The sequence below is a fragment of the Nicotiana tabacum genome, chromosome 21, assembly GCF_000715075.1.
Source record: "Nicotiana tabacum cultivar K326 chromosome 21, ASM71507v2, whole genome shotgun sequence".
NCBI lineage: Eukaryota > Viridiplantae > Streptophyta > Magnoliopsida > Solanales > Solanaceae > Nicotiana > Nicotiana tabacum.
This window is the reverse complement of record NC_134100.1, coordinates 88,273,140-88,285,950: the sequence shown is the minus strand read 5'-3', so window position 1 is coordinate 88,285,950 and position 12,811 is coordinate 88,273,140. Positions and strand designations below refer to the sequence as shown.

The 12,811-nt window shown below is 35.0% G+C and overlaps 1 protein-coding gene across 1 annotated transcript; it reads right to left on the bottom strand.

Annotated features, from left to right (window-relative positions):
* Positions 1-174: 174 nt before the first annotated feature.
* On the bottom strand, positions 175-1,690 carry LOC107825091 (PLASMODESMATA CALLOSE-BINDING PROTEIN 2-like). The gene is made up of 3 exons (XM_075242064.1): positions 1,533-1,690; positions 538-1,047; positions 175-463 (listed from the first exon to the last, which is right to left on the bottom strand). The coding sequence occupies exons 2-3, from the start codon at positions 821-823 to the stop codon at positions 432-434; spliced, it is 318 nt and encodes a 105-aa protein (XP_075098165.1). The 5' UTR covers positions 824-1,047; positions 1,533-1,690; the 3' UTR covers positions 175-431.
* Positions 1,691-12,811: the final 11,121 nt, after the last annotated feature.

Sequence of the window (12,811 nt, the reverse complement as noted above, 5' to 3'; positions counted from 1 at the left end):
TTTCATATAGTTTTCAAGTTGTACTATATCATGAACAACAAAATCTGAAAGGCCTCGCGTGCTTTTCACGTTCATTGCTTGTGAATCTCTAGTTTCTTGGATTGGCATGGTTGTTTTTCTGTGCCGGTAGAATTAAACTCTTTCCAAAATATGTTAAATGGAATTTTCCAATTACATAAAAAGATAAATATGTCATTGAAGAAACTTTAATAGTCTTTACATTTTCTCCCTCTAGTTTTATACCTTACCTTTTCCCTGGCCATGGCAAACATCACAGTTCTAAGTAAATATATGTTCTATGTGAAGTGACTGCCCTTAAAAAATGTATCTCATATAATCATATTTATCACTTGTAGTAAAAATAACTTGCAAATATCACACATATTTTGTTGTACCCGCAGCTCCTCATGCTTGAGTGTCTTCTTCCATGATTAGACGTAGACAAAATGGCACTCGTCGTAACCTGAGAATTTTTTTATACTGTCAGCGTATATAATTATATCTTGTCATAAAAAATGTTTATGAGTTGAGTCTCACTTGGATCAACGGTAACAAGCATGGCGATGCCTCCAAATTCAAAAGTTCCTCCAGCTTGTTTAGTCTTTTGCCAGTAGCTATTAAAAGCATAAGAAGCATGAGAAAGTACAGTATTTGGCTGAAAGCAAACTCCATTTTGTTCTATGGCCTCACAACCAGCCCCAGAACCACATGCATAGTCCATTGCCTGCTGAAGTAAGACTTCTGGTACCGTTGGCTTTGCTACGCACCAAACAGCATTCTCCGGTTTCTTATAAGGCGGTGTTGGTGCCGATGGATGAGTCATCGGTGGCGGGATAATCGCTGGTGGTTTAGGTGCATAATAGGGTGGAGTTTGTGTACTTGGAGATGGTAATAGTGGTGGAGTGGAAGAGAAAGGTAGTGGCACAGCCCCTAAAGGAGGAGGAGGGTTTATGCAGTTTGGTGGATTATTTACTGGGTTTTTTGCTTCAGTTAGCTGTAACTGTAAATGATTGTGTAATACTAAACCATGGGGTTTCTTGACACTATCTGCATTGTTGATAAGAACAAAAGAAACCGACAGTAACACTATTAGAGATTTAAGTTATATACGCTGACGAGCAAATGACTTTAACACTATTAGCACAATTTAATCGGTTATAGCAGGTTATTACTCTATTTTTATAGAGTATAAGTTCTATGCATCGACGCTGTAAATAAATCTACACCATCAGGTTACTTAAAAGGCAGTTGCAGGTAATTCTCTGCACAAAGACTAATTGGTAACCTTAAGGAGGTGGGAAATCAAATGCACTGATAATGCAAGAAATGTTTTACACTATCAGTGAATATAACTTAAATCTTTTTCATATTGCAATATTAGGCTTAATATGAAGTGTTACGTATTTTCGTAGGTCAACTAAACGTATCTTTATACTATTAGTGTACAGAAATATAAGCTCAATACAATAATAATATTAATCTCATTAAGGGGTAGAGCAGCAGAATAACATTAGTAGTGTATGCTAACTTACCTCATAGACCAAAGGGGGTTGAGGCTAGCAATAGAATTGTTTGTAAGGAAATAATGTAGCATCTCATATTGTTGTTTCTTGAATTCATTATAACAATGAATAGTGGATATGCTTGTCTTGCTGCTAAGTTTCCTTTGTATATATGTCTTAGCTATTCTAAGAGCCTTGTCAGCTGAATTTGAACTTTTATTTAGAATAAGAAGAGTGGTAAAAAATAGAGGCCTTAAAGCAGAGTGTGGGGGACTAGCCAACAGATAAAATTCTTGAAGTAATGGAATGAAATTCTTATTGCAAAGTGAAGCTCAATTGGAGCAGCCAGTGCATTAGGCATTTTGCGTTTACGTTGGGTACGGGGAAGGGCCGCACCCTAAGAGGTGTGATGTAGATATCCTATCTTAATACAAGTATTAGTTGCTGCTTTCACGGCTCGAACCTATGACCTATAGGTCGCACGAAGATAACTTTATTGTTGCTCCAAGGCTCCCCTTTCAAAGTGAAGCTCAACTATCTTTTTTTTTGGTTGGAAAATATGGTGTTTGGTGTTTGACGAGTTTGTGCGCATCTCCATTAATTTATTGGGTATCTGCTTTCACCAACACAAATACCGAGCACTCTGTGCATCAAAACTTAGTCGACGAAAATAAGCTTAGTCAGCCACTTATCAAACTAATTTGTGAATTAGGACTTTTGTCCGTTTTCTGGTATTTACATATGGTTTGCTTTTCTTCCCAGAATATATGTTTTCTTGCGATAAGCAAAAGAAGAGAATGGGGCCAAAAATATAATACATGCTTTTGGAATCTTTCCTTTTGCTTGGCAAGTACTCAAAAATAGGGCTGGGCATATATCATGTATAACCGATAGCCCGAACCGATAATATGCTATTGGGTTATGGATATCGGGTTATTGGGTAAATATTTCGATAACGATTTAATGTTATTTGACTATTGGGTTATCGGTTCGGGTCTCGGTTTGCCCAATTTTAATAACGGTTTAACTGATATCCCAATAAGTTTTAACAAAATTATAATTTTACCCACTAAATATATAAAGTCACCTTATGGTTTCATTCTCTCAATTCTCTCGGCAGTTACTCTTCATCTTCCGACCTTATTCCTTAGAGTAAGTTTTAAACTTTTCTGAATTTCTCATCTTAATTTTTCCGTTAAGATTTGTAGTTCTATACTTTAAAGAATTAATTGTTTAGATTTTTCTATTTATTTGTTTCTTTTGTTGCACTGATTCTTTAGTATTTACAAGATTAGGAATTTATTATTTTCCTATTAGTTATGCCCGCCCGCAGTGACATAGTTAATAAAATTAATTAGATTGTTGATTGTCTTATTCCTTACTCCTGCTGACTTATAACTTTAAAACTTGAGATCATTCATTGGGATTTTCAAATGCAAAGAAAGTGTTCTTTTCTAAAGTTGAAATTTAATCCATCTTTTTTTATGAACAAAAATTGAGTTCCTTTCTCTTTCTCTTAACAGTATGATCACGATTTCTATAATAAAAATATGAAACTTTTGGATAATTTTTATTCTTATCGGGTAAACCGATAAGGATCGATAACCAACAAACCGATACGCAATAATCGATATCTTATCGGTTCGGTCATCAATTTAGCATATTTATAAACCGATAACCGATATGCCGAACCGATAACATTCACAACCGAATCGATCGATGCCCACCCTACTCAAAAGTCAAAAGACCAGACTCGTGCATCACTCTTTCAAAATTTTATCTCTGAAAACAAATAAGCTTCTTAGGCCATTTTACAAATTCAATGCCTAGAATGTAAACCACTAATTCAGTAGGCATTGCACACTGCAAACTAGTTTTTTACGGGGAAAAAACATAACTAGGCAATATTTAAAGAAAATTTACAAAATTATAGCAACATTAGTTAATTATCATCCGGCACCTAAATATTAACATATCATAATAGCTTTCAAATAAATATTCCTAAAATTCAGCTGGACAAGAATCAATCCCATAAGAAGTTGTTCCTAGTTTTTCGCTCAAATGTTTTATTTTCCATAACTGATACAATCCTTCCATATTTGTTTTGTCTTCCCTATGTATTCTAATGCCCTTCTTTCTTATTTTCTTTTTTGTATATGCAAATTTTTTATTTTCGTTTCCTTCTTTGGAGTTTAAATTGGATAATAACATATTATTTTAACACGTTACAACTTTGACTGGTGCTTAAATATTTTCTATTTAAATGGTATATGTGGTAAATTATATAATTGTGGTATATGTAAAGTATAATACACACCTATAAAGAATATGTATGGTATATTTTGTTTATTTATATTTATTATGATATATATATATATATATATATATATATATATATATATATATATATATATATATATATATAATTTATATATGTGGTATAAAATATATGTAAAAGTTATATATGATATATTGATGGAATATTTACATTATAAATTATCACAATATAATATACTTGAAATATATTAAAGGTATATTCTGAGTAAAAATAAAATTGTACAACAAAAAGTTTAAAACTTAAAGAAAAAAATACTAAAATTCCCATTGTGCAACCTCGTTAAAGAGGAGATTATTTTTGAGATATTCTTCTTTTAGAATCTTTGATGTATTTGGGTAAGTGTTATTGATGGAAGAGGAAATAGAATTATGGAAGAGAGAGGAAAAAAGAAATGTAGTAAAAGTGTAATGATGTAGAGGAATGGATCCTTTAGTTAATGGAGTTACCAACGTGAAAGTGCTAAAGAAGTAAAGAATTGTGTCGTTTTTGGAATAAACAAAGACTACTATCATTTATAAGAATAATTTTAAAAAAGAGAGCAACCATGTAAAAATCTCTTTACCGTTGAGGTCATTTTGGATAGGAAAATTACCCAAATTGCCACTCTATAAACTTTCCTAATAAAAAATAGCCCAAAATAAAATATCTATTAAAAAAAGGCCCAAATATCATTTTGGGCCCAAATAGTTTCAATTAATGTCAGTTTTTTTGTATCCGTTATTTTTGTAATACAGACACCGTTCTCTTCTCTAAGTTTTACTCTCTCTATCTCTCACTCTCTGTCTGTCTCCCCATATGCGATTTTTTGCTAAATTGATTAATTGAACCAAAATTGCTGAAATTGACGACAAAACACGATACATTTGAGGTTATTTTCGTCTGATTCCAGGTAATTTGGAGTAGAAAATCTCTTATTTTGTATATTTTTTCGGATTGCATGTGTTTTTGGAGAAGCGATGTTGCCTTTTTTTTAAGGCTTTTGCGACTGGATTGTTTAGTTAGAGCTCATCGTAGGTATCTGTTATAGATGATTTTGTTAGTTTTGGTTGAGTTTTGTATCAATTTCTTCACAAAATTCTGTAACCGTTTGTTCGTATAATTATTTTTAAAATTTTCTCATTGAACCTAGTTTCAATTGTGAAAAAGAGCAATATGACAAGACAAACTTGTTCGATGAGTTCATCACCTTATTCAAAGTCGGTTTCCATTGAGAAATCGAGCAACATGAGAAGAGAAACTAGGTCGATGAGTTTATCTCCTCATTCAAACCCGATTTTAGTTGAGAAATTGATTGACGAACGAAATATAAGAAGACAAAATCGTTCTGACAGTGTTAAAGTGTTAGAATCTCGAAAGGATGTTGTTGGACAATCTGAGGAAAAAAAGAGCAAAAGGGTTAGAGTGGATGATGTTGAAGGTAAGATAAAACGTGTCGTGGAGGATGAAGTGAATTTGGGTGTCAAAACAAAAAAAGTAAGGTTCCAAAGGCAGAAAAAGTTAAAATTCCTGACAAAGTTTGTAAGGTCAATTTCAGTTATATTTTTTTCTATTGTTGAATCTTCTTTTAAAATTAGATTTAGTTTGTATTTGTTTGTTTTTAATTTGTGTCATTTATTTGTAGCCTTGGAAGCTTTATATTCAACTTGGTGAGCCTTTTCTTGTTACTCATTGGACATCATACACTAATGTGGACATCGTATCAGTTTTACAGTCAAAGTTGACTGATGTCCAACTTCGGATGTTTAGGGAAAGCTGTTTTGGCTATTTCCTTGATTTACCTCGAGTTGTTATTCAGGCACGAATGATTCATTCTTTAATGTTTAGGGAGTTGGTTCAAGATAAGTGTGATCAATTTTATGTGAAATTGAATGACAAATGTGTTTTACGTTTTGATCTTCAAGAATTTGGTGTTGTAAGTGGTTTAAACTATTGTGGCAATGAACATGTTAATGGTAACTTCAGTGGGCCCAATAGGCTGGTGGATACTTTTTTTTTTATATATTTTGAAGCGGTGTCAAAGAAGTTACTTATTGATTATTTTGAGAAGAAGAAATGGCAGTCTGATGAAAACGCATTTAAGATTGCAATCATTTATTTCATAAATACATTTCCAATGTCCACTCAGGCTCAGAAGATATTTATAAGTAAGCATGATTTCTATCTTGTCGAGAGTGGTGAGTATATGTCCTTTCCCTGGGATAAGATTGCATTTCGAGCTTTAATGAAGTCGGTGAGGGATATGTTGAGGGAAAAGTCTGAGTTTTATAGGATTGGTGGATTTCCTCTTGCGCTACAGGTGCAGTTCTATGAATGTTGCACTGTAATTGATAAATAGTTTGTTGTTCGCATTGGAGATCATACACCATACATATTGAATTGGGAAATGACAGACATGCCAACGCGTGAGGACTTCTCTACTGGTTTCTTCAACAGCACAGGGAATAAGGTACCAACTTTTATGTATTGATGGGTTATACATATATGATACATTGTAATTCATTGTGATAAATAAAATATACAGTTTTTATACATCTTTGATATATCTAGGACTGAAGCACTTTTTGTTACATTTGTAATTTAAAATTATTTCTCCTACAACTGAAGAGCTAAGGAGATTTACTTTGCCTGTTGAAGTTAACGATGAGTATCAGAAATATTTGACATCACGTAACAGGGGAAAACTTCCTATTAATGATAGCGATAATTTTATCATGCCACCCCCGAAACAGATTAAAGAGGCTGTCCTACCAAAAAAGATGTCGGGTGTCCAACCTGTTGATTATGACCATGAGTTACAGAAGTTGAAAGCTGATGTTAAACAGATTTGAATTGGTTTTTTATATTTGTTGTTTGAAAGTTTTGTTAGAAATGTATATTCAAAGTCTATTATTTTTCTTATTTGTTTCCTTTTGTAGCTCCAGAAGCAGTTAAAGTCCTTCATGGAACATGTTTCTGATAAATTTAAGGAAGTCTTTGTGTTGATAAATTCCAAGGTATGTGTTTCTTTTCCATGGAGCATTTTCTTTTATTTTTTGAGTTTACTTACTGTATTATTATTTTTTTAAAAAATTTGGTGCAAGCGAAGATAAATCTGGTGCATATCCAGAGGAAGACACAGTGGTCGTCAAGACAATAATAATTTTATGAGCAATATGGAGGTTGGTGGCAATAAAGATGTTGACATGGATGGTTGTAAGGTGTGTTTAGTTGTGCATTCTGCACTTTTTCTTTTTCTTTTCTTTGTTGTTTTTGATAATTCGATTCTTTTAAAAAAAAATAGGTCGGTGGAAGTGAAGACAAAGATGTTCCACATTCTCAAGGAGATACCAGTGTGCATCATCGTAACAACATTGTGCTCGATGCAACAGATCAGTTAGGTATCAATATCATGGAAAAACCTTATGGTGTGAAAGTTAACATGTTTGTTGCTAAAGTAACTTTCACACCAGATGAAGCGCATGCTGGTACTATTAGTGAGACTGCAGATGAGGCGGCAGAGGAGATGGAGGCAGAATACGAGAAATAAAAGGTTCCTGAATCTCAGACTAGCATTATTTGTGTGACTGCAAGTGTTGATGAGGCGGCATGGGAGCTGAAAGAAAAATCTGTAACGATCCGACCGGTCGTTTTGAGCTTTAGCGCGCCGTTCGGCAGTTTGAGGCCATGAGCAGCTTCGCTTCAGGTATTATGACTTGTGCGTGTGGTCGCAGGTGAATTTCGGGAAGTTCGGAGTTGAATTGGAAAGAAAATTCTCATTTCGAAAGCCTTAAGTTGAAAGAATTGACTAAGATTGAATTTTAGAGTAAATGACCTCGGAATCAGGATTTGAAAGTTCCAGAAGGTTCGTATGATGATTTTGGACTTGGGTGTATGTTCGGATCGTATTTTGGATGCCCCAAGAGCTTTTCGACATCTATTGTGGAAGTTAGCATTTTGAAAAAATTTCATAAATTTGGATTGAAGTGAATTTCAATGTTATCAATGTCCATTTGGGATTTCGAGTTTGGGAATAGCTCTGTATGATGATTTTGGTATTGGGAGCGTGTCCGGAAGTGAATTCGGAGGTCCGCAGGTCATTTTGGAGTCATTTGGCTAAAGTTAAAAATTTGAAGGTTTTTGAGAAGTTTGACCGGAAGTGGACCTTTTGATATCGGGGTCGGAATCCGATTCCGAATGTTGGAGTAGGCCCGTGATGTCAAATGTGACTTGTGTGCAAAATTTGAGGTCCATCAGACGTGATTTGATAGGTTTCGACATCGAATGTAGAAGTTAAAATTCTAAATTTTATTAAGCTTGGAATGGGGTACGATTCATGAATTCGGCGTTGTTTGATGTGATTTGAAGGCTCGACTAAGTTTGTAACGTGTTTTGGGATGTGTTGGTATATTTTGTGGAGGTCCCGAGGGCCTCAAGTGGATTCCGAAGGTTAATGGATCGAGTTTGGGTTTTGGAGGAAGAGCTGAAGCTTCGAGCTTCTGGTATGATCGCACATGCGCATGGGCAGTCGCAGGTGCGAGCCACCAGTCGCAGGTGCGAAGGTGAGGATCTGGCCAGCAACTGCAGATACGAGGTATTTTGGCGCACCTGCGAACGCGCAGGTGCGAGGATTGGGTGCAGAAGCGGATGGATGCATAGGAGCGAATGGGCAGGCGCACCTGCGGTTGCGCAGAAGCGAGCCATTGTCCGCAGGTGCGGTGCCAGGCCAAAAGGGAGAAATGCGCACCTGCAAGGAATTTGTCCGCAGGTGCGAGTGTGACTCCGCAGGTGCGAAAATCGCAGAAGGCAGAACCTTCATTTAAGTCTGGAGTTGCGTATGTTTTACCCATTTTCTTCATGTTTTGGGCGATTGTGGAGCATTTTGAGAGGGGATTTCAACTAGCAACTTGAAGGTAAGTTAAATCTACACACTTTGAGTTAAATACATAGATTTTTGGGTGGATTATAACTTATAAATCTTGGAAATCAAAGGTTTAGATGAAAAACCTAGATTTTTATTAAAAATGAGATTTTAACCATGAAAATGGTTATGGAATTGGATGGAAATTATATATATGAGTTCGTGAGGTTATGGGTAAAGTTTATCTTCAAAAAACTTTGGAATCCGGGCACATGGGCTCGAGGGTGATTTTATCGACTTTTCGATCGGGATTAGAAATTTGTTACAACTTGGATTATATTGAGTATTTGAGTATATGTTAATAGGTTTGCATAATTATTGGCTAGTTTTGGAGCGTCGTGCATCGGTTCAAGTTGTTTGAAGGGCTCGAAAGCCGGTTATGGAACTTCGGAGTGAGGTAAGTCTCCTTTCTTACCTTATAAGAGGAAATTAACCCCATAGGTGAAATAAATTAATATATGCTTCTAATTGTGGGAGACTACGTACGCACGAGGTGACGATAGTCCGTACGTAGCTACTAGTTATGCCTATGCCCAGGTAGTCTAGGTTTACATTATGCCTTGTTAACGTTGCTGTCGACTTATGTTATTGTTTGCCTTGAGAAGAAATAAGATTGAGGTTGAGTAATGATTGTCTTGAAAGAATGGAAATTTGAAGAAATTAAGATTTAAAAGGTTTCATTTGAACTTCGAAATTTCGAAAATAATTGAGGAATATTATAATAGCTTAAGAAATCTATGTGTAACCGCGTCGCATGTATGATTCACGAGCGGGGTAATTTCTTTAAAAAGCTTCAAAGTTGAATTTCCCTTATTTTGAAAAGAATCAAGAAAGAAATATGATTTAACTGTTAAACTTATATTTGGCCGCATCGCAGGTATGATTCGCGAGCGGGGTATTTCCTTAAATTTATATTTGACCGCGTCTCATGTATGATTTGCGAGCGGGGACCGCATCGCATGTATGATTTGCGAGCGGGGAAATTTATATATGCATCTATGGTTCGCGTCATTCGACCCTCTAGCAGTGCACAATTTAAATATTTTTTGGATTGGGCCGTACGTCCTCGGCATGATTTGCGCATGCTTGTATTGCTTACCTTGAAATTTATAAATAACGATATTGCATCCCCGGTCTGAGATAAATTGATAGTTTTATATGGCCTCATTGGTCGGAGATATAAATTGTTAAATAATGAGAAATCAATTTGGAGAGTTCTTAATTATAAAAGAACTGTTTACTTACTTCAGAATAATGGGCTTGCAACCGTATTAATTAATTCATGTCTAATTTAATGATATTATTCTATTTATTCATAGCCCATAGTAAGTGTCGAAGTCGATCTCTCGTCACTACTTCTTCGAGGTTAGGCGGGATACTTACTGGGTACGCGTTGATTTACGTACTCATGCTACACTTGCTGCACATTTTTGTGCAGGTACACATATGTTTAGAGGCCTTGTGGGCGCAGAGGCGCGATTATGGCAGGGACTTAGGTGAGCTGCATTCGATACGACGATTCGCAGCCAATAGAGTCTCCCTCAGAGTACTTATATTTTTCCTGTCCAATTTATATTCCGGACAGCTGTTGTATTTTATTGTACATTCCTAGTTAATGCTCATGCACTTGTGATACTGAGTTTTGGGAGGATTATGGGTTGTGCTGTATTGGAAATTTTAAAGATATTATTATTTATCTTGTAAACTTCATCTTTTATGATTTAAATTGAAGAAAAAAAAATATGTTTTCAAAAGTAACAAAATGAGAACCTAATTAAGTACTTATTGTTGGCTTGCCTGATAGTGTATCTAGCGCCATCACGACCTTTATGGATTTTTGGTCGTTACACAATCTGAAAAAGAGGTTCCTGAATCTCATATTATTCTGTACCAGCCTGAATTACTTTCTGAAGTTTCTCCGCAAATGGAAAAAAGAAAGAGATGTATTGCAAAGGCCGTGTAGTCTCCATTCATTACTCTATTTGATTCAGGATACAGTACTGGTGTTGTTGCAACGAAAGGAAAAAAGCAAATTTATGTTGTTAAGCATCCTTTTCAAAGCAAAATTGGAACTGGCGTTGACAGCTTTTTTGTTGAATGTATTTGCTGCGTGGGTCAAAGAAGGAAATCCAGAAAGAAGTATGTTTCCAACTACTGAGTTTTGTTCAGTTTTATATTTTAATATATTGTCATTTGAAATATTATTTTATATCAAATCACTGTATCTCTTTTGTGTATATCTGTTACCAGGAATGAAGTTTACCCGAACCATGTTAGTGAACTCAATTCTGTTTATGATCTTGGTGTATATCATGTTGAAGACAAAAAATAATTTTACACTTTGGCATATAATGGTCAGCCTTTGGATGACTCGGTATGTAAAAAGTTACTTTTACGTTTGTTTTTAAAATTTTAGCCAGTGTACACGTGATCAGGCCTCTTAAATTAGAACAAATTATTAGTTGCTATCTTGCCTGGCACAAGAGAAGTAGTGAGCATTCATTTTCATTTGTTTTACGTGAATTTGGTTTGAATAAGTGTAGCTGCTTAAAGCTTATGAGCCTTCAATTTTTAATTATTTGGTATGTTTTGTTTCAGCACATTGGTGTTTTGTTCTATTATTTGAGGAAGAAGGGGAAGTATTACAAAGACCTACTTATAACATTCACCACTACATATTGGTACTGTCACGACTCAATTTCACCTATAGGTCGTGATGGCGCCCAACACTACAGCTAGGCAAGCCAACTAATAAGTCAAACATACATTGATTAAACTTTTATTCCAAGAAGATAATAAAATACCAATTTCTACTAATGTGTGTGCCAAGACCCGGTATTACAAGTGCATGAGCATCTAGTAGATTATACAAAACTCCAAATACTGTCTGAAATAAAATAGACAGAATATAAATATCAGAAGAGACACTGGTAGCTGCAGAACGACTCAGAAAGGCAGCTCACCACTATGCCTCGGGATGACGTGGGTACGTGATGATAGGCCCTCCAATAGAACCTGTCTCAGATCCTGCACAAAAAGTGCAGCAAGTGTAGTATGAGTACGTAAACAATGTGTACCCAGTAAGTATCAAGCCTAATCTCAAAGTGGTAGAGGCGAGTTGGCAGACTTAGACACTCACTATGGGTCAATAATAATTGAAATAAAATTAGGATATTCAAATCAGCATGATTTACAGAATTTACAAATAATTTATTTAATAAGCGGAAATAATCAAATTCCTTCAAATGTAACAATTCTCAATATATTAATTAAATTTCTTCAACTCAAATAATTTCCAATTTATCAATTAAATATCATTTACAGGAGTAACAATTAATTCCTTAACAAGCAAGAATAATAATTTATTAAATTCCGAAGATTTTCTAATTTACTAATTAGCTTCACAAGCTGAAATAAATTATTAAAGCATCGTGTAATTATTATTATTATTAAGCACGATTTCTGCCGAGGACGTACGGCCCGATCCAGAGTGTCGTGTACACTGCCGAGGGACGTGCGGCGTGATCCATAGATGCATCTATCCTGCCGAGGCGTTCGTCCCGCTCCACAAGAAAGGAGGACATTTTTATGTACCTCCGGAAGGAGAGTATATTTATTATGAGATAAATTTGGGAGGAAGAATAATTTCTTTTAATAATTAATAATTTAAACAGAGAATCAAGTATATGAGGTTTTCATCCTTTAATATCTTTATCTAACAATTCACAATATATTCATATATATCAATTAATATTAATTAATTAATCAAAGAATATATATTCGTATATATCAATTAATATTAATTAATCAAAGACTACTATTTACACAAGTAATGCATACTTTGAGTCCTAAACTACCCGGACTTTAGCATTAATAGTAGCTACGCACGGACTCTCGTCACCTCGTGCGTACGTAGCCTCCACAATTAGCAACAATTATTTAATTTTTAATCACCTATGAGGTAATTTTCCCCTCACAAGATTAGACAAGAGACTTACCTCGTCTTGCTCCAATTAAATCCACAATTTTGCCTTTTCCACGATTATCCAACTCTGTCTGGCTCGAATCTAGCCA